Source organism: Danaus plexippus, chromosome 4, assembly GCF_018135715.1.
Source record: "Danaus plexippus chromosome 4, MEX_DaPlex, whole genome shotgun sequence".
In the NCBI taxonomy this organism is placed as follows: Eukaryota; Metazoa; Arthropoda; class Insecta; order Lepidoptera; family Nymphalidae; genus Danaus; species Danaus plexippus.
Window position 1 is genome coordinate 5,960,787 of NC_083538.1, and position 24,135 is coordinate 5,984,921.

Consider the following 24,135-nt stretch of genomic DNA (forward strand, 5'->3'; position numbering starts at 1 on the left):
ACAAAGTAAAGGGGTTCATCATTTCATTCACGAAATTAAGTCTATCGGTAGGATCAGTTGTGTTATCATTCTTTAAAATGCGCTGTCGATCTGGATATATTTAATGTTCAAGAACGCTTACGAATGGATTTTCACGATTTTACTCTTAGACTACGTCAATGTTTTCTTCCGTCCGTGATTTCTTAAACTTTTTAACTCAATTCTTAATTGTTTGAATTCATGTCAGTCATTAAACTTTCGTAAACTGCGTGCATTGCGGTGGCAGAATCATTGTTGCTATAAAACTCATGCGCACAATAAACACGACTCAAACCAGTGAATCGCTCTATGGCGACTGAATTCCGATTTCCGAAAGACTGTTAGTACTTTCCCCCCGCCTTCCGCGCCATTTCTGCGCGCCATTTGACATTTATTCGAAATTTAAATTTCACAAGACTAATGGGAATCGCTGTATTAATAAAATGTTTCTATAAAACTGCAGTTAAAATTTTTGGAATGTTTTTTAACTGGCTCATCTTCCTTATGTCTTTTTCAATATGTGACATTGAATGAATTTATAATGTATTTTTCACGTATTACATTTGAATTTTTCAATAAATCATAAAATTAAAGGGAACAATTGAACATAAATATAATAACACTGAAGAGTATTTAGAAAGCTAATATATGTATTTTTCATAAAATTCAATACTAATTTATAAAAAAATATCCCAGTCTTTGAAAAGAAAAAATATTTAAATCGATTCAAAAATCGATTTTCCAATTCAGCTCGAAAAGTAACTCAACGATTTTGTAATGCTTTGTAAAGTAGTAATTTAATTATCAACATTAATATAACCACAATCTCTGGTTATAAATTGTCCATATGTTTAAAAATAATACAAACAAGAAAATGTAAAGAAATTCTTTGTTTCACACTTTTATACACTTTTTCAATATATTAATATCAAAACTCTTACTTTTACCCATCGTTGCTATTCTAAGTTTGATAAATGTTTGATCTGTATAATTAATATTTATTAAATATTGTTTCACATTGTTTTTTTGGTTTAAATAATGAAAACTTTGTTTTATTTACAAATAATTTTTTACAAAAATATCGATGTGCCTATATTGTATCATCGATTTTTTTCTCAGCGGGCTCAACCCTATTATCTATATGGGACCACCGATCAGTAGCTAGTCTATCAATTTGATAGATATGGTTCTATTCAAGACTGAATGGCGTAAAGTTTTCTAGAAATTTAATAACATTCGGCTTAATTTCAATAAAATGTGTAATCAGTGATAATGTTTATATAAACATGTATTATGTTCTATTGCACATATTCATTTTTAATAGGAATAAGAACGATTTTTACTTGTCTGTCAGCCATAGCAACTCGACAACCTAACTAGTAACTAGCTTTTTCCTTTGTGAATTTCAAACCAGGTTAAAGTTAATATGTACCTATATTCTACTTTCTGATGTGATATTTAGTTTCGTGTAGTCATTATGATTGTCGGTAAATGATTATGGTGGTGATTAAAAGCGTATATTATGATATATTTGCATCGTAACCTCAATCAAGCGGAAGTGATTGAAACCCGCTGATTCAAACTGTATTCATATGTTTGCTTACTTTTAAGTGAATAAATTAAAGTGATAATACTGGTATAATGGTGGAGATAGGTGCTCCTCAGCAATCTGCAGACGATAGTTTAGAAAACGCCGAATGGTATTGGGGTGATATTACCAGGTAAGTGAACAAAATTGAGACAATATTTGTATTAAGGCACTTGTATATAAAAAACAAGTGAAATCTTAAAATACAAATTTGATTATGAACTTAGTAAAGTGTTGCTCAATCCTTACTTATTGACTTAAAATATTTATGATAAATAATTGCATCCATTTTAATCAGTTGTAGTTTTGTGCATGAGTAATTAGAAAAAAACGGGTATTGGTTACTACTGAAGTGAGTGTTGCCTTAAGACATTTAATTACTTTTATTAAAGTAATTATAATACTGATATTTAAAATATACATATTTTCTATGATAAATAAAATCCTTTACATTGCTTCTTGTTCACACAACTGATGTAATAACTAGTAACTCAATGTTACTTGTAACTTTCAAGTAAGCTTGGCAACAGAACAATTAGATTATGAAAACTTCTAAGACACTACCATATATTTCTATATATTTTTATTAATATTGGTTAATGAAATAAAACTATTTGCAGAGATGAAGCCAATGAAAAACTGAAAGACACAAGTGATGGTACCTTCTTGGTCCGCAATGCTTCCAATAAAGACAATGGTTACACATTAACTGTAAGAAAGGGAGGTACCAATAAGTTAATAAAAATTTATAATCAAGATGGCCGCTATGGATTCTGTGAACCTTTTGAATTCAATTCAATTGTCGATCTTATTAGATTTTATACGGAATATTCACTGGAGCATTGTAATAGTAGCCTGGACATCAAACTCATGTACCCATTGTCAAGGCATCAAGAAAATGATGGAGGTGAAAACATCAGTGATGAAACTTTAGAGACGCGCTACAAAAATATCCATAAAGAATTTGTATTGAAAACGAGAGACTATGATGAAAGATCAGACAAATATATGAGACTCAGAGAAGAAGTGAAATTTAAAAGACAAGCATTAGATGCTTTCAAAGAAACAGTGAAAGTATGCGAGGACCATCTCAAACTGCAAGAGAAGATGCAATCAGAAGCTCAACCGCATGAAAAGAATGATCTTATCGAAAACAATAGACAGCTTATATCAAAAGTGAACAGCTTTAAACAAGCCAGGGCTCAGCTTCACAACATACTTAGAGAAACAGTTGAATCTAATTTACTATTGGAAAGAGAAATAACCAAACTGAAATCGGAAATCATAAATTTGTACAAAATAAAAGATCGCTACAAAAAGTAAGTACCCATTCATCATGAATATTTAATTTTATTTTTTATATTATTAAATGACACAGTTTTTATTAGTTAATGTTGCCTCATTCAACAACTTTGATACTCCTAATTATTCAATTAATGTTTCAATTGTATCAATCGCCTTTTTTGATGTATGCAAAATTTTTTTTTTTATCATGACATTGAGTTATTTAACATTACTTCATTTTTTCATTATTTATTGCACCATTTCCTTTTATATTATTACTAACATATGCATGGTTTATAGTATAATTTATATGTTTTTCCTATACATGTAGTTTTTATCACCATTGTGACGCTGGTTATTTTTTTGACAACACTTTTTTCCATATTATAGGCTCTCCTGCTTGGTTTTATTTAATTTGATATGGAATTACGTGAAATTTTTAACAACAACTATCTATTTGGTTTTTCTCTACAATTCACGTTATTATAGAACTTCATGTCATTTGGTTGTGTATTAAATTACTTTATTGTAAAAATTAATAATTAATTTGTTTTTTTTTATCATAACCAAGAATTTTTTTATTTACAGTTACTAAATTCACACAGTATTAATATTTTATTTCTCTTTTTATCAAGATGTTATAATAGTGAGATCTAAGACTTTCGCGAGAATTTATTTAAAATGAAACTAATATTTTCGGATTACTTACGCGTTATTTTATTACTTTTAGAACTACGTACTCCCGACATTTTCATAAATTAATAAAGTTTTTATAATAAAAATTAATCTCGATTTACAAACTAAACATTCTAAATTTCAGGTTATTACAAAGACGGGGAAAAACAGAAGAATATTTGCAGGCCCTAGAAGAAGACAATATACATAAGTTAGAAAAACTATACGCCCACAGAGAAATGGTAACTTGGATGGTGGAAAATTGTACCAGGGATATGGCGGAGAAACTACTGAAAGGAAAGCCTCAAGGAACGTTTCTTATTCGACCAAATTCTACGGGACAACTGGCACTCTCCATATGTTGTAACAATATGGTCTACCATTGTATAATTTTCAAGACTGAAAGAGGTTACGGTTTTGCAGAACCTTATAATATTCATAAGTAAGTATTATTTATAATTGGAATAACTTTTATTATATGCTGATCGCATTGTTTCTTTATCTTAATTCTTATATGAAAAATCATTAAATACTATGTACCAATATACTTTTTATCATTGTTTATATGATAATGATATCAAGTCACATTTAAACATATCCTAAATTAAAATATTATCTGTTACAGAACATTAAATGAACTTGTACTACATTATGCTGCAAACTCATTAGACGAACACAATGAACAATTGCGAACCTCACTGAAATATCCTGTGAATGCACACTTAGTAAAAAAACCGGATAAGGAAATGCATCATGAATCCCACCTTCAGCCATATCATCGCAAACAAAGAAAACAAAGACAGCCTCTGCCGTAATATAGCCATATCAAAATGTTGGCCTAATTCTTTCCTAGTCGGCATATGAATGACAAGACTAGAGTAATTGATTCTAAAGTCAATTTGATGGAAGCCATGGAGACAATGATGTAGAAGCTTTGGTAAGCTCTCAAAAGCATAGCTTAGAAGGGCTATGAGTTTTGATTGCAATGTATTTTGGTCTCGCATTATAATATTAAACTTTATCGTCTTCTGATACATGTGATATATTTTATTCATATTATAGTTTAATAAAATTTGCTTCAAAGTCAGATCAACGACAGTATATTGATTTTGCACTCATTATTGTTTGTTTTTTAATTTAAAAGAAAATATGAGTATGGTTCAAATGTACAAAGTGGTTTTAGTAATAGAGTAAGTATTGATTTGTCAGTGACATAATCATTCAGTGCTAATTTATTTATAAAATCTCAATGTACAATGTATACTTTGTGAGTGATAATAATTTTTTTTTTTTAAACACTTAAAAATTGTATTAAATAGATTTATATCAAGTGAAAATTATTTGTATGCATATTTGTAATAACTGCTGTAGTTGTTTTACAGTAAAAAAAAAAGTAGTAGATGATATATATTTAACTCTTACAGTAAAAAAAAATCTAACTCGGTAAATTAACATATATATAAATATATATAATGTAGTGGGCAAATCGTTGCTTTCCGACAAATTCATATCTTAAACTCGTTTTATATCTATATTCTTATTTTATTCTTCCTCAAAATGTATAAAAATTACTTAACTTTGTGATATATATTTATAGAGTAGACATTAACAACCAAATATTAAGGTAAACCGAATTTGCCTTTTACAATGAAATCTTGTAACACAGATTATGTTATAAATTAATATATATGTAATTACTAATTAACATAACTTATTTGATACATTTTTTTTATATAGAAATACCTTTTTTTAAAAATAATTCCGTATTTTCTAAACATGTTCTCTACTCAAATATGCAGTTTAAAGTTAATATTGATTTATAGTGTTTTATATATATTAATATTCATTGTTTTTATATAAACACTGAGAAATATTGCTTTAACTCGTAATACATAGAATTAATCTTAAGTTAATGATTATTTAAGTGAGATTATTGAATTAAAGTTATTTTTGTATTTACTTCGATAGGTATTATTAGATTTTGTATGTATAGTAGGTGTTGTTATACTACTTTTACTTCATAAATATCAAATATGTATCAGGTTGATATTATATAGTAGTAAATAATGAATAATTATGATCTCAATGATAAATTAGCAAACAAAATGGGATGCCAATAAATACTTTAACATTTTATAGAATAAAAAAAATATTGTCATAATATCGTGTTTAATTATGAATTAATTTTAAAATGACATGAAAACCTTTTAGAACATCACCACTTTTGTAACATTGTAACTTCAAGTGTCGAATAAAATTATTACAATAAGTGTGGTTTTAGTTACATTCATAGGAGCGCACGAAAACCTTGTAGAACCATTTAATACCAAAGATTAAATATGTCTATTAATATATATATATATATATATATATATATATATATATATATATATAACATTAAACAACTAGTTTCATCTGTAAAAGTATAAACATATGAATATTAAAAATTGGTCGTTCAAAATCTATCGGTATAATTATATAGTGACATTAACAAAAAACTATATATTCGTCTCAAAAAAAAACCTATTTAAGCAGCACCGAGTCCTCGACTATAAAGAACTACAATACTGACAATTCAAATTGCTTATAAAGCAAAGTTAAAAAAAGTCTTATTTAAAGGCCTGCACTTTCGACAGCTTGATACTTGCATTTTTCTTTTTATTATTCAAAAAACTAATAACTTATAACAACATTTCCCCATCTTATCTGTCATAACTGGTTCTAGTGTGAAAATCTATTATTTGCTCTAGTTCATAGAAATAATACTATTTTTTATTTAATGTATCATAAGCAAAAATTAATTATAAGTATAATTTTTTTTTTATCAATTACAACTAGGAATTAAATCATGTATGTTTGCTACATACATGATTTAATTTTTCATTCTCACTTTAAAAGGAATTAATTTTAAGGATATTATTTTGAAGAACCGTTTTAATACAATTACCTAATTGTGTGCTTAGAGCGTGTTAACAAATTTTTTAAAAACAATAGTTAAAAATAATAAAGTGCAGTCTCTAAGCAATCGATATTGCAAATCGATAATAAACATCAATGAAAATAAAAACGCCTATTTGCCGCTAAAGCACAGTGTTGATATTACGAGCAAAATTTTACTAGGTTATTTAAAATAATCTGTTTAGTATACACCATGACCAATATTATTTGCTAATGCCTAACACAAAAGCACATGTAAACTTGCCATAGTTAGTTAAACTTCCGGAAATTATTATTTAAATATATACATTTAAGTGTTACTAAATTCCACGGCGCTTGTAAAAATAACTTTTCCATTTTTATATAGTAAATCAAAATATTGCGTATACATTTATTTCCTTTATTTCATTCTTATTTTATTTTTGTATCTTGTAGCATTGTAGTGACAAGAAACGCGGGGATCGGCCATTTTGCCTGACATCCGGTAGCGGCTTAATGATTAGACGCATTATTTTAACGATATCTACAAATCCATATTCTAGGATTCACTTGAATTTACATATAAGTTTCGTAGTGTTGTGAATCGACTGTCGAATACAAAACAATTATTCCGTCTCATTTCATAGTGATACCTACTTTTACAAACAATCAATGAAACATTACATTTTACTGCATTAGTCCACAGTGCTTAGGGTAAGTTTTGTAACATGGCGTGAGATTAGATCTTAAATTGTATAGATACTATTTAACTAATTATTTTTTTACTGACAGGTAAAATGTCACGATATGGCGACTGCAAGGTTTATGTTGGAGATTTAGGAAACAACGCTAGTAAACCTGAACTTGAAGATGCATTTTCTTATTATGGCCCTTTAAGGAATGTTTGGGTGGCTAGAAATCCACCAGGTTTCGCTTTTGTTGAATTTGAAGATCCTCGGGATGCGGAAGATGCAGTGAGTAAAAACAAATATACTTTGGATGAAACCTATAAATGTAAGTAATCTAAGTAGTGACTTAAATAGTAATTAAAAATCCATCTATTTAGATACGAGGTTTAGATGGACGAACAATATGTGGACGTCGTGCTCGAGTGGAAATGTCAAATGGCGGTCGGGGCTACGGGGGCCGCGGACCTCCTCCGCGCTCGCGGCTACCACCACGGCCCTACGATGACCGTTGTTATGACTGTGGAGACCGTGGCCATTACGCCAGAGACTGCACTCGACGCCGCCGTCGCAGGTGACAATTAGTGTATAGGCAAAAAGTATGAAAATGCTGTCCTCGTATGGAATCTTTATAAGAGATAACGAAATTATACAATTTACACACAAGACGACAAAAAGCAATAATTGGTGGTTGCTGTTTCAAAATAAAGATTCCATTCAACCGCTTCTGATCCACATAAACCAATGATAACTATGTTATAGGTTATCATTGGCCAGTGCGCCGAGAATGAACTCTTCAGTGTCTGCACTCCTTATAATCTGCGCTACGTAGCTTTCACTTCGCTCCGTGTACTCCACTAATGTTGGCAGCTACGACTATAACTTCAATATGTGAACTACGTACCTACAGACTACGTGTTAACTTCACTTATTGAGAAGTACACTGAGCATAATGTTTGTACTTCGCGTCGCGTCAGGTCACGTCACGTCACGTCACGACACGACAGGTTTCGTCACTTCACGTCAGGTCACACGTCTTTTGTAATCACTGCGTGAACTCAGTGAGTTACATATTATTATCCCATCTTTCTGATCAAGGCAGACGCTCTTCTTTCTTTTGGATTATTTTAGTTATGTATCTATTTTCCTGATGAAGGTATGAGAGTAGAGTGTTTTTTGTTCTTATAGTCAGACACAGAAGAGATTTTATTAGCATAGATAAAATTCTTGTTTCTGTTCATGTGGTTATGAAGCATTGTGTTCGTTTTATACTCTTATAGTTAATATCAAAACATTAAATGTTTCTCATTTTAATTTGGCGCATTTAATGGGTTTGATGGTATTAGGTAAAAGACATTTAGTCCTACTATAAGAGTCTTTAAAATCATAACAGCTGCCAGCAGATATCCATTAATTATATGCAATTGATATACAAAACACTATGAAATCAAAACTCTTAACTATTTCTAGTGCTAAAACAAAAGATGCATATATTAATTTGAATTTGTATCATCTTTATGCTATAAAGACTACAATGTACAAGAATAACTTAACAAAATAACTCTAAATGATAAATTTAGTTACTTGTTAAAACATTTTCCGTTTAAATCATTTGGAAATTTAAAATTATTGGAAACAATGGATGCAAGAATTATCTTCTGATTCATTGATGTATTCATCTATCATTTCCGTTATTTTGTTCAACAAAGTTAGCCATTCATAAAACTAAGAAATATAAATATTAAGATTTAACTATAGCAATGATATATTTCTATTACATAGTACAAATTTCGTTTTGAAGTTGATAGATATCGTTTTAACAACTTTCAAATGAGTATGTTATACCAAGTAATCAATCAACTTTTGTGTTTTTACAAGAAACTGCATCTCAAAGCGAATGCTCAAATGCTGCTACAATTTTTTTTTAGATTGAACCAAATTTTACTAAACATGGTGTCTAAAACACGAAGTATGCCAACAATGAAAATTATTTTTCAACCTTTTAGCCATGGTTACGATTTTGTTTTAACTTTCTAGGTGTAATGTTACTGTGAAGATCACAGGTATTGACATTATAAGGATAATTAAATGATTTTTTTAATGTTGCAGTCGTTCGAGGTCTCGTCGCCGCACCCGTTCTCGTTCTCCAAGGTCTGGGTCCCGGTCTCGCAGCCGTTCCCGCTCTCGTTCCCGTTCCAAAGGGAGGTCCATGTCGCGTTCAAGATCACGCTCCCCGTCTAAAGATTCTAAGAAGTCCAATTAAAAATCTACCACAAAGGTAGAAACAAATATCCGTCAAGAGTCGCAAGATGTTTTTTTCCGGTGTATAAGTTTCACCAAGTTTTTTTACGTATTAGCATCCAAATATCATTCCTTTGTTTGACGAAAGATACAAAATGTATTGATTTCTTCAAATACCGACATTTAAATAAAATTTGTTTTATCCTATTACTGTTTTTTTTTTTATTTCCTGTACTAATACAAATTATGAACCAAGTCATACAGATGATTTGTAGTATATAAGGATGTTACATAAAATGAAGTAGACTTGAATAAATCAGGGCTAGAAAAATTATATACAACTGAAGTTCCTGAAAAAATTCAAAATATTGTTTTCATGGCTTGTACAAATTATTACCAAGATTTCTATCCAATGTTTTGCTTTTGAATAACAATGTGAAACACATTTTCGAAATATAATAACTAAAATGTATGTCGCCAGAAAGTACTATAATTGTTTTGAGTATCTACAATGTCCAAGGCATTATTTGAGCATTTCATATTCAGAGATGGCAATTCTTACTTATTTTTGGATAGATGAGTTAAATTTATGCTGAACAAATTTTAATGTGCAAAATATTGGTGTTTTGTTTAATTGAAATTTATTCGTAATAATAGTTATAAAAAAAATAGAGTAAGGACAGAAATAGGTTTTAATTACGATTTATTTATGTTTTAATTTAATTCTTCACACAATTAAGTTATATCTACTCTTTTTAAATAATGCTAAAAGCTATAAAATATTTTGAACATTACAATTCTGCATTCGAATATGTATACATGGCAACATTAAGTAAAAAAAAGTAAAAAAGCAATGTTCAGCGGACGGACGTCGTTTCGACTTTTGTATTCCGTCATGCAATAATTTTTTTATTCATGAATACGATATTAAAAAGTGTTTTAGATGGTGTCGCCGTCGTGAGCACTAGCTAGATTTTAGTTAAAAATGATATTTTAGTGTTTGATTTCGAATAGTTCATGTTATAGTTCTTGATAGGTCTGTGACAAGTACGGTAATGGTGGCCATGTCATGAAAATCCCTACAGCCATGGATGATAGCTCCGTATCTCATCATAACGGAGGGCAAGTGGGATCTCAGATAGGAGTTAGTGTAAATAACAAACAAAATGAAGAATCTAGTCAAAGTGTCCAGTATTCAATACCGGGCGTTTTGCATTTCATCCAACATGAATGGGCGAGATTTGAAGTCGAAAGATCACAATGGGAGGTGGACAGAGCAGAGTTTGAGGTGCATATTATGATTGTTATCGATTTTATTTTATAATTCTGTATAATATAAATGTCAATGTTTAATTTTACAGTTATTTGTATTGATACCCACGTAATCCATTTTAGTATTGACAATTTGTACATCGACTTCCTTATTTTGAACTAATCAATCATATACGAACGTATATTTCTATTAAGCAATGGCGTAAACATTCTTAACTAGTTATTAATGCAGCGTGTTATATTAATGAATTTTATTAAACATGATTTCCTCCAACATTTTTCCGTTTTGCCTATCGGAACTTTTCACTTTAAGTACTGATAGAAAACTTGTGTTTATTTCTATTAATCTAATCAATATCCCACTGTTAGTCACCACCATGTGTCAGTGTATCATGGACATTTATTTTGATCAATTAAAATGTACATAATGCTGTACATATAATCTTGATTCATTCACCAATATTACATTTTAGTGCTGACATTTAACTAATGCTAGACTATTGAAACATAGCATCTAGCAACTTATTTAATTATCACTTCCCATTGTTGTTTAGAATACAAATTAGGCATCCTTACAAATGATTTCACTCTATTATTTTAAAGGTTAAATGAAAAGAAATGAACATGGGTGATAGGTATAGACAAAGGTGACAAATAATCTATAAATGGTGTAGACTGTCACTATTCAGTTTATCTATTACTCTTGGTTTGTTATTTAACAGCACTGTAAAATATATTGTTTTAAAAATTTCAATAAATATAAAATAATTGTCAAAGTTATATATCTTAAATTATTTTTATTGTAAGTAATATATTTTTCATTTCTATGTACATGGTACTTTAAATGTTCCAAAAATATTAAGATTTGTAAATTTAATTGTTTTAACTACTAACATTCAAAGTGATATTTCCTCATTATAATATTTCATCTATTTGTCATTGATGCCTTTAAGTTTTTTTTATGTTTACATTATTAAAAGAACTTTATTTATAGTTTGTTAATGATACATTTAAATTTAGAACTCATTATACTGACTCATTCACTCTCTTCTCATCATTAATACAGGCACGGATTGCCTTCCTCCAAGGTGAGAGGAAGGGTCAAGAGAATCTAAAAAATGATTTGGTAAGGCGGATCAAAATGCTTGAGTATGCACTTAAGCAGGAAAGAGCGAAGTTTCATAAGCTGAAATATGGAGTAGATCTTCAGCAGGGGGACATGCATCCACCAGCTGAAGAGCCTACACAGGAACCGGAGCCTTCAGAGCGCGCCCAATGGAAGCAGGGTAGACAATTGATTAAACAGTACCTACAGGTATCCTTAGAATATTAACTCGCTATACTTTCCATAATAATTGTTTATAATAACAAATAACCTTCATCTATTCTTAACTCAACAGGAAATTGGTTACACAGATACCATCCTTGATGTTCGTTCAAACAAAGTAAGAACTTTGCTTGGTTTAAACAATGAGGAGCCGGCCGATGATAGTAGCCACAGAAACTGTGACAAACAACAACACTATTCTATGAATACTGCCTTAAATCGTAAGATGTATGAATATGGTAAGTTTTACAATGGTTCCTCTAAAATAATGACCTCTTCTGTCATTTTAAATGATATTGATTTTAAGGTGGAAAAGATCAACGCAAAGGAGCTCAGCAAGGCAGCGGTTATAATGAAGAAGGGATGTCCGTTCAAGAGACAGCGGCTGTGTTTGCTAACTTTGAGTTTCTATCTAATCAGGAAATGGATATGGATGAAATTGATGACTTAGATGCCAAACAAATGCACCACACTGCAACTAAGCAAGGTAGACAATTAAAAGTTTATATAGTGTATAGTAAGTTGTGGTGTTAAATATGAATAGATTTGTTCATATGCGGGGATCCCAAGAACAACAGGAGTATTATAATTTTAATATTATACCATATATGAGTTGTGATTCACTAGCCATTTCTACTGGCTTTTACTCTATTGTATTTGTATATCTATGTTCCACTTCCAGACTTGTAACGATATTCATTACAAAAATTATATTTTAATATTAAAATTCTGAATATTCCCAAAGAATATTATGCTAGAATAAAATTATATTATATAAGAAATTCTATTTGATCAAGAATAGCATTAAACCTTTTTTTTATCAATGATTGAATAAAAAAGTGGTTTCAATTGCTTTTGTATGTTCTATTGGAGAATTGTTTTCTAAGCATTCGTAACATCAACAAGCTATGTATAGAAATAATTAACCTACATATGACAACACCAGTAGAATTTATAGGGAATGAGTTTTGCTTTCCAAAATTACCTTTGCATGAGTAGAATATTGAAATTATGATTGATAGATATAACAATATTTATGTTGTCTTTTTTACAAGGTGAAGAGGTGGACCAAGAAGCGGAGGAAGTATTAAATGAACTAAACCTGCTAACTGAGAGCGAGGCTGACGGAGGACAAGGAGATGAGTTCCCAACCGGTACTTTGATATTAAAAAATATATATCTATAAGTAATTTCTTAGAACTTTCATTACTTAACGCTTAAAGAGTTAGTTGAGGCTAACATCAACAGTTATAATTATTTAAAATTGTATTTTTTCAATTGTAATATATCATATATAGATTTCTTAAGCAATATATTAATTTGTTTATATACATTTTATATTTTAACAAGTACATATGTAGTTCTTTTCGGATTAGTTTGTTATACCAATTTTTATACATAGAAATGGCTTGTGGTGTTCCTTTCTGCTGAAAGTTTATATACATATGTTTTAATATAATTTTATATTGAATTGATTAAAAGAACTATATATTTTTATGTATGGATGTATGAATGTATGGATGTGTGTTGGTCCTTCACAGCTATAACTACTGGTTGTATTTGCTGTTACTTGCCAATAATGTAATTTAGACTACATAACAAGATCTAATCTGTGTAGTTCTTGTGGGATCAGGCATTTAAAGGCTGTATTTTGTATGAAATCCATTGACACAGACTCGAGCTGCTAAAACTTGTTAATATATATTTTCTGTACGCTTCATATATTTTTGCACTCAATTCCAAAATCGATGAAAAACTAGTGTAGTGATAGATGTGGTATAAATATATTTCTTACAGTGAAATTCCCAGCCTCTTCAGCGACAGCGGCGCGTGAGGGTGACGGGAAGCCGCTAGCTCTGGGAGAGCTGGCACAGCTGACGGTCAGCAACGAGTCCGAGGGTTACGACGTGGCCAGCGCTAGCAAGGAGTCCTTCAGGAAGACCTGGAACGCTAAATACAGTCTGCGTTCACACTTTGATGGGGTAACACATACATATACACATATATATTACACACAACTTATAATTTTATTTACATTTTTCAAATATTTATTTTCTTAATTAATTATAAACTATATGTAACAATGTTTGAGATGTTAATTTTGATACATTATTTTTTCATCTAATAAAATTTCTTAACAGGTGCGTGCTCTCGCCTTCCATCCGACGCGGGCTGCTTTGGTGACAGCCTCCGAGGATCACACGCTGAAGATGTGGGATCTCCAGCGTACTGTCCCAGCTAAGAAGTCGGCCGGCTTGGATGTGGAACCTCTGTATACGTTCAGAGCCCACACAGCGCCGGTGCTCTGCCTCGCTATGGGCGCTCCCCGCTCGGAGGAATGTTTCTCAGGGGGTCTGGACGGGACCATCAGAGTTTGGAACCTGCCCCCACCCATCGCTGATCCATACGACTCATATGATCCCGCTGTATTGGTACGTTAGGTTATAATGTATAAATATTTAGGTTAAATACTATGTATTTAGATAAACAACATTTCTATATATAACATTTTCGTCGAGGATATTCGTCGATTGATTTTTCTCTAAAGTCACATTTTTATCTTTTGGTTTAATTTTACTGCGTTGCAACGTTGTTTAATTTAAGTAATTGAAAGTAATAATTTATGTTTAAATTTTAAAAAATTTGGATTGTAGCGATATTTAGTGTCGACCTAGAAATTTTGTATTCGAAGAAGAAGACGACAACAAGAAAGTTTAATTTTGTATAATCTAATCTCGTTTATCTATAAAATACGTAGGACAAAACGCGATCACATCTTAGCTATAGCAATAATATAATGACAAAATAAAACCAATAGATTTCAATGTAAAAAAAAAAAATTAAATCTACATATTTACATTGATAATTTAAATGAATCTGTAGAGAATTGGCCTGTTATAAGCGTTGTACTTGAGGAAATTTTCTTGTCTTGATATGTTATTATAATTAACAAATTTTATTTGGTATCAAATATTACATCAAAGAAAAGTATGACAAGAATTGTAATTTTATTTTTACGATTAAATCAATTATTAATTTAGTACATACATTAAGAATAAAATTGTAAATATAAAACGAAAAATTTCATCGCCACGAGCAGGTTCGAACCTGCAACCTCAGGAATACCAATAACAATTTTTTTAACAATTGAGCTATCGAGTCGTTGAATTTAGTAAAATTGTGTTACTTATAAAAACTGTTTACATGAGATTGAATCATAACGAAGCCTAAACGATTAGGAGTTATCCAAAACTGAATAGGATTTACAGTTTAATAGACATCATGTTTGATATTTGTTGTGTTATCAGGGGCCGGTACTCCGCGAGCACACGGACGCGGTGTGGTCGCTGTCGTGCGCTGGTGGTAGGCTGTTGTCTTCATCAGCGGACGGTACAGCCAGGCTGTGGTCCCCACGAGACCCTCGGCCCCTGCTCGCCACGCTTAGGGACGACTCCCCCGGCTCCACCTCAGCGCCGGCGGCCGCGGACTTCGCTGATGCAGCCTGCCGCGCGGCAGTCGTCTACACTGACGGCACTCTTCTATTATACGACCTCGAAACTGGACAGGTTAATACATATATGTACACAGTTAAACTTATATATAAACCTCCTTTGTCATTATGATTGTCACAATAAATATCGCAGGTGGTGTTGCGCGTGCCGTGCGACAGTCCCGCCAACCGCGTCCGCTCCCATCCAACTCTGCCGCTCCTTGTGACGGCTCACGAGGATCGTCACATCCGTTTCTGGGACGCCGTTTCCGGTCGCTGTGCGCACGCGATGGTCGCCCACCTGGACGCCGTGACGGGTCTGGCACTGGATCCGAACGGCCTGTTCCTGCTGTCGGGCTCCCACGATTGTTCCGTGCGCCTGTGGAACCTGGACACCAAGACCTGCGTGCAGGAGATCACTGCTCACAGGAAGAAGTTCGACGAGAGCATCCTGGATGTGGCCTTCCACCCCCTCCGGCCGTACATCGCCAGCGCCGGCGCCGACGGCCTCGCTAAAGTCTTCGTCTGAGGCGCCCCCTACTACTATAACTCATTTTAGTTTACGAACTGTATGTTAACGCAGTAGCGAGTCCCGTCGCTCGCCCCGATGGCGTCTAGTCCCGGTGTTTTGACGTATTTAATATTGTAACGTTACGGACGGTCGACGCTCGTTGTAAGCGCGTAGTGAACACTCATCTCTGTATAGACATTTAAAATCTATTATAATATATTTTTAGATTTTCAGTATGTGGATTTTAGGTTTTTATTGCAACTTTTTTCACCGATTTTACGATACGCAGTGAGAATATTGATCGTTTCTATGCATCTGTAAGCGAGCCCTTTGTAATAAATATCATGAGGATATAGAAGATGTTTCTTTGATGCGTTCATATTACGTGTCTGTACAGTTCTAGATATTATGCAGTATTTCATAATAATTTGCAGAGAACGTGTGAGGTATGGTTTGTTTAGCTAGTATGTTTTATTTAAAACTATCGGATCTATATAGACGGTACTCTTGTTTTGTCACTTGTACTGAATAAACATGCTCCAACGATGTCTTTGCGAATATGAGTGAGCGAACAAAATATGGTATGAGTAGAATTATAAAGGAAGTTTAATAATTAATGTTTGTTCATAACGAATACTGCAATGTAGAATATATATAAAACATTACATATTCCTTTTTTTTCCTCGAATTCATACTTGTACACATACATTCAAAATTGATAGTAAAAAGCAACATAACCGAATTTCATGTCTTTTTTGTTTTATTCATTCATAATCCTCGTTAACCCTTTAACTTTTAACACGTGAGAATTTTATCGACATATGATTAATAAACAAAGCAAGCTTTAGTTACAGTTTTCGTTGAATCTTCAATATTTATTAAGATATTTTCGAATATGGAATTATAAAAAATGCAACAATAAACTTAAGTGTCATTATGGATAAAATCTTTTTTTTTTCAATACGAAGGCATCAAATTTAAATATTAGTTTATTTAAAACTACATTTGTCATGTGTAACAACATTCTCAGAAACAAGTTACTGTCGTCCTTTCCAAGCTGTGCTTTTATTTCATTCATTCTTAATTTAAAATTGTATAGCAGATATACGGCAGGGATATAATATGCGAAAATAGATTACAAATTAGCTTTTGATAAGATATTTGCTTGCGTAAATGGTACATTATTATTAAAGACCATATCTATTATACTTTTAGCTGCAGGTCAGATTTATTATTTATGCAGAAAACATCACAATAAATCCATTCAGCTTTCGTTATCTGTGACAAAAATAAAAAAAAATCGCTGTTACGGTATAACTTATATTAATCCCTCTAAAGAATATTTAGAAGGCAAATAGTCTCTTCAACATTATATTTGTTTCATTTCATCTGGCCTGAATAGTGCATATTAAAGAAAGACGTTTTTAAAATTCCTACCGGCCAATTCGAAGCCACGTGAATTTCACTTCCCTAATTCCTTTGTAATTAATTTCTATAGATACAATAAATGCGCAACAATTTTTTCATTATAATACACATCCATCAGATTGGAACAAAATTGTTTAATTTAAAAACTTTAAGTTTAGGTTTTAAAAAAAAAGTCGACCATTTGTTTAAAAAAAAAAACTGTCAGCAAACTAAGACAGAACCGTTTATGTGCAAAAAATAGCTCATATTATTTAAACCTATAACTTCAAATCTGCTTAAATTTGGTACTATATAAAAGTATGTATTTATATAAATATTCGTTCATGATCCAATTAACAATCGTTTATGAATATAAGTGCATACGTGTTTAAACAAAACGATGATTGAGTGTAAGGTTTTCGAAAATAATTAATTTGAGAATTATTAAAATATTGATATATAATTGTAACATTATTGTAATAATATTATAAACATTTTAATGAAAGGTTTTTGTATGTTATGAATTTACAGTTTATTATACATATTCTTATTTAAATATATACTTAACAGTAGAAATAAAGTTTCCGTTAGTAAAATAAAACTATACCAAATTGAATTCTCTATTATTTGAATATATTGTTGCGAAAAAACGCAGATCGGGCTGTTTATCCAAATTTCTTGTTTGTCTACCCGTTTGTTTTATTTACTGATAATTATTTTAAGTTTTTCCTTGAAACCAAAGAAACTAGGCTTGCAGTCTTGTGTGACGTTAAAAAATAGGTAATAAAACCCACTTAAATCTTAAAATGGGCGAGTTGTTTTCCTTTATCTGCCATTGTTTGATACACGGTCTGTTGTGTTTACAAGAATTGTTTAGTATAACAAATAATAAGGCTTAGTCTGCATACGCTTTTTACTCGTGATTTAAAAAATGCTTTATTACCTATTAATGAAATTGCTATATAATAAATGAAAATTAAAATTTTCATATTAAAAGAACTTATGAAAATATATAAGAATTTACAAGCAACCCAATAACTCTTCATCTATGTATGTAAAACAACCTGCGAATATAAAATAGAGTCTCCGAAGCGAGGGCATCGTCCATTTGTAAAACTTTTAAATCGATTGACCGATGCGAAAGTTTAAATAATTTATTTCACTTTTACGGCTTTCTTACCTCACTAGTATTGGATTAAGGGGTGCCTTGATTGGAATAGTAATCGTTTATAATTTAGATAACATACAATAAAAAAAAAAAAAATTAAAAGACCAGAATTTCAAAAAGTTGAAAAACATTGTCGATAAGATCACACAATGTTCAGTTATAAAATATACTAACTTAAATGAAATCATCTTAAACGGAAAACTAAAAATATTGACAGGCTTTAAATGTTTCTGACTATCATCTACCTAAAATGCCAGTGTTCCTGAATGTTTTGAAACGAGAGAAAGGTTAACTTGAATATTAATTACAATGAGCAATTGGCTTTATATATTGTTAGCATTTTTTGTACCTCGGCATTATCTAAACATCCCAAGAGGCGTACTTATTACGTAAGATTTTATCGTATGTCTGGTGCTCAATAGGGTTCCCGTAATTGTAGTTTAAGGACGCCTCAAATTTTCTAAAATGTTGGGCATGTAAGTTATCAGTGTTGTATTATTAAATAATTTCCAATTTTCTTATTTCAAATTTAAATATAAAAATAAGGGTATTGCCAGATACATTTTCATACGAATGTATAAAATTATTCTCAGTATATATTTTATGTGTAAAATAATGACTATAGCTTATTTATTTGCGTTTTAGGATATCAGGAATGGGCCTTTTTATTTATTTTCTCATGTGGCTCACACGAAAGTTATCTGAGTTGCCGGATCCGCCTCCTCCTGATGTAGAACCAACTCCTCCTCATGACCGACATATGCCACCTCAGAAAGTCATACTTCAAGGATAGGATTACTTTATATTATAAGAATCATGATATCCGTTTTGAATTACAAAATTAATTTTATTTTTAACTTTGCTTATTTATATTTATTTCCTTTATAAAAGAGAAATTTTAGTGACTTTTGTAACGACCAATTAAAAGATACCAAAAGCGATTGTAAAAAAATTGCATGAAATAATTCAAATGGGTAAGTAGGATTGAAATTCCTTTTATATAACATTAAGTAAGGTGTGTCAGAATAGATCCATAATAGATTATAAGATTAAAGTAAATTTTAGACGAAGCTACAACGCAATGTGTTCGCACATTTTACACCGACATTCCCTCAGAGGTCTGCCGATACGGAAACACAATGATTCTCTCGATTCCCGGCTGTAGGTCTTTGGACGGTCATCCAAATTCTTCGCGAAACCACACTGTGGGATAAAACAATATTTATTACAGTACCATGAAACATTGTTCTTTCATATATTCTGCAGAAATTGTTTGAAAAACAATTAAATTACATTCAATATGTTATCCTACTACACACGATTGTGTTCCTAAATTTAGTGTTTGTTTTTGTTATTGCACTTAATCGTGTTTAAAAGGTGCTGTGAAGGTGTTGTGAATAGAAAACTAAATTAATTTATAGTACATATATGTCACTGACTATAAAACTATATATGTATTTGAAATCGTGAGGAGTATGCTGTGATTGCAAAACTTAATATAAATACCAGTATCGCCATTTCTCTGCAATAGTTTCGTCTAGTTGAAGGTGTGAGACAAGTGGCCAGTAGCGCCCAGGCTCGGGCAGCTCGTCTGTCATATTCCAGGGCAGTGAACGCACACGATTCTGCATTTGCTAATGCTGATCTTTGTTCTTCTGTTACATTAGCATCTCCTCCTTCACCTACTGCACTGCGCTGGGTTTATAAACATGAAATATCCTATATACCTTACAAGTTCCAATAGTAGGTATTACATGACGAAGCTACAAACTATAATAGGCTTACTTCTTTTTCGAAAAATCAGATAACATTTTCATACTTAGTCACTTTCCAAACACCTTTCAAATTGTCCGTCATTTAATATGACAAATTCTATTAACGAGTGATATTTAAAATTTTAGGCTTACCAAATAAATATACAAAATAGTATCCTTTTGAGTTTGTTGGATACTATGGTGTAGTAAAAAGACAGTACTTACTTACTTACGTACGTACATCTAATTGTATTTGCTTTATAATATAATTATTATTTTTGGTTACCGTCATCCATTCATCAGCGAAGGCCATCCATGCGTATGCGCTTGGGTGACGGCGGACCAGGTCTGTTAGTATGGAACGAGTTCTTCCTCCGTCACGACGAGGCAACGACAGCAGCGTTCTATCCAGTGACAATACTGACTTTAATCTCATAATAGGGACAGTACGGAAGTTGTTTATAAATACATACGTATAAGCGGATTTGCAACTTCCTGATTTCTCAAAAGAAGCCAACGATAAATTATATTCCTTTGTCCTGTGATAGCATTCACCCTGTAAGCTTCTAAGATAACTAATCTAAAACAATTATAACATAAATATTTTAGTACCTGAAGCACTACTTTGTTCATTTAATAAACTTTGTATGTGTATGCGTACTTCTCCATATTTGTCGATTCCTTCTTGGAGATGACAAAGAGCGTCCGCGTAGTTCCCTTTGAGTCTGCAGCACAGAGCTACCATATGGTAATACACGGCTGAGTCTCCGTTTTCCAAAAGTGCTTTGGCTATACATATTTCTGCCAACTGAATTGATAAACGCTTAACCATCTTTAATGAAAATAGCTTGTTATATTTAAGAATATTAGCAAAGCTAAGCTGAGCTCCTATATTAGTCCCAATTACGATGATTTTAAATCTTTAAAGGCAATGAAAAGTAAAGCTAGATTAAGTCAGCTTTTAGCAAAACAAATTAAGTGTGTAACATGTTCATAAAAGCAAATACTTAGGGTGGCACGGTTCAATGAACAATAAAAATATAAATATAGATTATGTTTTTTTAGTTTATGTATATATTATTATTAAAAAGTAAAAATAACAAATGGAATTGGTTAAAGTTATAGGTATCTTTTTCGGACAGAGTTTTTTACAGATAATATATATTTTTTTCTGAACTTCTCGTAAACAAGTTCCCAGGGCTAAAGTGAGCATGTGAACACTTTCTTGTTTATTGATGAATAAAGACCCTTTTTGAAGCATATCACTTATACAAAGATACTCTTCCACAGTTTTCGAGGCCGTTGAAAGTAAGTAAATATAAAGGCAGTTATCAGATGAAAAAGGTTTATCGAAAGAAGTGGAATAAGTGAAGTTGAGATAAATAGTGTCAGACGCAATCTACTTAGAAATAGAACGCCGAACTATGTACTACCTCTTCATTTGCATTGTAGATCTTATTCGATCACGGTTGAAATTAATTTAAAATCGGGCTTTTTTGTTATAAATCACATATCTCTAAAATTTTTAAATTGTAATATAATATATGTGTAGTGTGTGTTCTTCAAGAAAAACGGTTTTTCTAACTTTCCAAAAAAACTGTAAAATCGTTTCTAAACTTTCTAAAATCTCACATACGTCAATGCCTCGCAGTCTCAGCAATAGATCTGCAGCGTCGTAGTAGACACTTGTGCCAGGTAGGAGTGGGGTTTCTTCCCACCACTCTCCCAGTTCCTGTTCCCAAGTTCGGGGAAATCTCGGCTCCTTCGCTAAGCCCTCTGCTTGTGTCCTATTTTCACAGCCAAAAATCATTATTCTGATAGAATTGGCTTATTGAAACAAAAAACTACTTATTAACCCAATACTCTAATGAACTTTTTATAATCTGTTATATTTCATGATTCTAAGATATTAAATTGCATTGCAATTCTATTATTACTTTCTCATTTGTTCCATTATTTGATCCGACATGTGAAACATTTCCTTGTGTAGAAAATAAGCGCTAGCAGCTGCCCAGATTGCAGTCCAAAACGGGTAAAATGCTAATAGAGCCAAGAAGAAAGGCTCGGCTGCATTGGGATCTTCTTCGAATATCATACAGCTTTTGGAGAGGAGGCTGTGCACACCATATGTTAATTTAAATCTTTATTCAAATTCAGATATTATAATTAAGTTATAATATATGTTACCTCAACGGATGTCTTGGATTTAGTATAATGATTTATCTATGCAAACATTTGCCAGTCCTTATCTATATCTCGTAAACACGTAGCTAATTCACGCCAGCTATCTGCTTCTCGTGGCGCTTGGACTATTAACTAAAATTCAATTAAATTAGCAGTATCTTTAAAGAACCGATGCAAGGGTTTCTATCCACTAGCTGCTTTAACAAAGTTGATGGTGTAAATAAGACTTTTCCCAAGAGCTAAATCGTTATTGGTCAAAATTATACATTTATTTTATTTCATGTACACATTAGAAATACATTTGCCCAGGGGAATTGAACTCCGGTTTTGCATACCAAACGTTATGATGGAATGATTACTTCAGACGGTTATATCTATTCTATTTATTATAATAGATGCCGTTTAGGAATACAACAATTCTACCTGTAGATAAAGATCCATAGCGTGTGACAGGTCGTGGAGCTGTCGCGCGTGTCTAGCAGCTTTTTGTACAGAATACGGGGGAGGTTTTTTTATCTGAATCTATTAAGGCGTCATTTGTTATACGCATGAGACAAGCGTGCGCTATCATTACCATCTCCTGTAATAGATGTCTGTTAAAATATCCTGTCATGTCACAGACACATTTATAAGAGAATAAATATAAAAATATGAGTCTAAACCCTCTAATATCTGAGGTAAAAGGTATGAAATTCGTCAAACTTTCAAGAAATCAGGAAGAAGAGATAAACGTAACAGTTAATAATTTCCAATATATGTTTTAATTATATGTAAAGTTATGTTAAAGCTACAGATATATGTAACAATAAAATAATTTCATACAAAACCAAATTATAATAAAGAAAGGTGACTGTAATTTATAACATTTGAATTAATCAGCATTTGGTTACTCGAACAAGCGAGACACCCTCTTATAATAGTACCCCAACCCTCGTAAGTGTCGTGAGGTCATCCAACGATACTTCAAATCTAAGTATGTTTAGCTGCGATTCTTTAAGGATTGTTTTTTAGACATAATGAGCTAATGTTTCACATTTGTTTACAAAACACAGTTTTTGGTGTTCATAAAAACAAATCGCTGTTGGCTAAATATTATTATTTATCTATTTTTATACTTTGATATTTCTGTTACTAATAAGTGAAAATTATTGAGTTACAAATTATCTCTACCGTTCCTCATTGGATCTTAATTCACAATTATTGTTTTTTTATCCGACTACAGAGAAAATGATATTTGTACATGCAACTGTATAATTTTAAAACTAAACTAACGTTTTCGAATATTACCGCGCGTTTTTTTTATTATTTTACAACAAAGATTCCAGAGGTTTCGGTCCTATGCAGTAACCGCGATCACTGGCAGACGAGATGAATCATGGGAGTGTCTACTTGTTTAGTAAAACTGTTTATAATTTTATTTAATTAATACACTGAAAATCTTAGATATAATCATATGTATTAAAAAATGTACTTGTTTATTGAGCGTGATCAAATGTTGAAAAGGTTAACCATTATTTAATATATAAACCAATTAATCGTACCGTAAAATATGTTTATATGAGAATAGTTTATTTGCTTATCACTTAGCCTTTAAACGTTAAAAATGTTTACCTT

At 31.6% G+C, this 24,135-nt stretch overlaps 4 protein-coding genes across 5 annotated transcripts; 3 read left to right on the forward strand and 1 right to left on the reverse strand.

The window, feature by feature from the left end:
- Nucleotides 1–1,176: 1,176 nt before the first annotated feature.
- Nucleotides 1,177–5,834, forward strand: LOC116768610 (phosphatidylinositol 3-kinase regulatory subunit gamma). The gene is made up of 4 exons (XM_032659364.2): nucleotides 1,177–1,739; nucleotides 2,227–2,925; nucleotides 3,711–4,007; nucleotides 4,191–5,834. Exons 1-4 carry the CDS (start codon nucleotides 1,660–1,662, stop codon nucleotides 4,378–4,380), a joined length of 1,266 nt encoding a protein of 421 aa, XP_032515255.2. The 5' UTR covers nucleotides 1,177–1,659; the 3' UTR covers nucleotides 4,381–5,834.
- Nucleotides 5,835–6,941: 1,107 nt separating this feature from the next.
- On the forward strand, nucleotides 6,942–9,615 carry LOC133319922 (serine/arginine-rich splicing factor 7-like). 2 transcript variants are annotated; one of them, XR_009753379.1, is made up of 5 exons: nucleotides 6,943–7,195; nucleotides 7,274–7,455; nucleotides 7,548–7,741; nucleotides 7,930–8,228; nucleotides 9,277–9,456. XR_009753379.1 is itself a non-coding variant. In XM_061526186.1 (4 exons), the coding sequence occupies exons 2-4, from the start codon at nucleotides 7,279–7,281 to the stop codon at nucleotides 9,428–9,430; spliced, it is 525 nt and encodes a 174-aa protein (XP_061382170.1). In that variant the 5' UTR covers nucleotides 6,942–7,195; nucleotides 7,274–7,278; the 3' UTR covers nucleotides 9,431–9,615. The 2 variants fall into 2 exon arrangements, 1 of the variants encoding a protein (XP_061382170.1); XM_061526186.1 differs by lacking the exon at nucleotides 7,930–8,228 and having other exon boundaries at nucleotides 6,942–7,195; nucleotides 9,277–9,615.
- Nucleotides 9,616–10,242: 627 nt separating this feature from the next.
- Nucleotides 10,243–16,755, forward strand: LOC116768349 (striatin-4). The gene is made up of 9 exons (XM_032659041.2): nucleotides 10,243–10,696; nucleotides 11,747–11,995; nucleotides 12,081–12,246; nucleotides 12,315–12,494; nucleotides 13,063–13,161; nucleotides 13,805–13,989; nucleotides 14,149–14,439; nucleotides 15,316–15,573; nucleotides 15,652–16,755. The coding sequence occupies exons 1-9, from the start codon at nucleotides 10,478–10,480 to the stop codon at nucleotides 16,024–16,026; spliced, it is 2,022 nt and encodes a 673-aa protein (XP_032514932.2). The 5' UTR covers nucleotides 10,243–10,477; the 3' UTR covers nucleotides 16,027–16,755.
- Nucleotides 16,756–20,566: 3,811 nt separating this feature from the next.
- On the reverse strand, nucleotides 20,567–22,547 carry LOC133319561 (uncharacterized). The gene is made up of 6 exons (XM_061524616.1): nucleotides 22,525–22,547; nucleotides 22,275–22,451; nucleotides 21,974–22,124; nucleotides 20,999–21,145; nucleotides 20,811–20,917; nucleotides 20,567–20,741 (listed from the first exon to the last, which is right to left on the reverse strand). The coding sequence occupies exons 2-6, from the start codon at nucleotides 22,430–22,432 to the stop codon at nucleotides 20,567–20,569; spliced, it is 738 nt and encodes a 245-aa protein (XP_061380600.1). The 5' UTR covers nucleotides 22,433–22,451; nucleotides 22,525–22,547.
- Between the last annotated feature and the right edge of the window lie 1,588 nt (nucleotides 22,548–24,135).

What these genes read in the sequence shown, in the direction of transcription:
- LOC133319922 (XM_061526186.1), top strand. Translation starts at nt 7,279, where the DNA reads ATGTCACGATATGGCGACTGCAAGGTTTATGTTGGAGATTTAGGAAAC. An exon ending in CTCGGGATGCGGAAGATGCA is followed by an intron (nt 7,456 to 7,547) that starts GTGAGTAAAAAC and finishes CCATCTATTTAG; the next exon opens with ATACGAGGTTTAGATGGACG. An exon ending in ACTCGACGCCGCCGTCGCAG is followed by an intron (nt 7,742 to 9,276) that starts GTGACAATTAGT and finishes TTAATGTTGCAG; the next exon opens with TCGTTCGAGGTCTCGTCGCC.
- LOC116768349 (XM_032659041.2), top strand. Translation starts at nt 10,478, where the DNA reads ATGAAAATCCCTACAGCCATGGATGATAGCTCCGTATCTCATCATAAC. An exon ending in CCACACTGCAACTAAGCAAG is followed by an intron (nt 12,495 to 13,062) that starts GTAGACAATTAA and finishes CTTTTTTACAAG; the next exon opens with GTGAAGAGGTGGACCAAGAA. An exon ending in CATATGATCCCGCTGTATTG is followed by an intron (nt 14,440 to 15,315) that starts GTACGTTAGGTT and finishes TTGTGTTATCAG; the next exon opens with GGGCCGGTACTCCGCGAGCA.
- LOC133319561 (XM_061524616.1), bottom strand. Translation starts at nt 22,432, where the DNA reads ATGATATTCGAAGAAGATCCCAATGCAGCCGAGCCTTTCTTCTTGGCT. An exon ending in ATAATGGAACAAATGAGAAA is followed by an intron (nt 22,125 to 22,274) that starts GTAATAATAGAA and finishes CTGTGAAAATAG; the next exon opens with GACACAAGCAGAGGGCTTAG. An exon ending in TGAGACTGCGAGGCATTGAC is followed by an intron (nt 21,146 to 21,973) that starts GTATGTGAGATT and finishes TTATCAATTCAG; the next exon opens with TTGGCAGAAATATGTATAGC.
- LOC116768610 (XM_032659364.2), top strand. Translation starts at nt 1,660, where the DNA reads ATGGTGGAGATAGGTGCTCCTCAGCAATCTGCAGACGATAGTTTAGAA. An exon ending in TATTGGGGTGATATTACCAG is followed by an intron (nt 1,740 to 2,226) that starts GTAAGTGAACAA and finishes AACTATTTGCAG; the next exon opens with AGATGAAGCCAATGAAAAAC. An exon ending in GAACCTTATAATATTCATAA is followed by an intron (nt 4,008 to 4,190) that starts GTAAGTATTATT and finishes TATCTGTTACAG; the next exon opens with AACATTAAATGAACTTGTAC.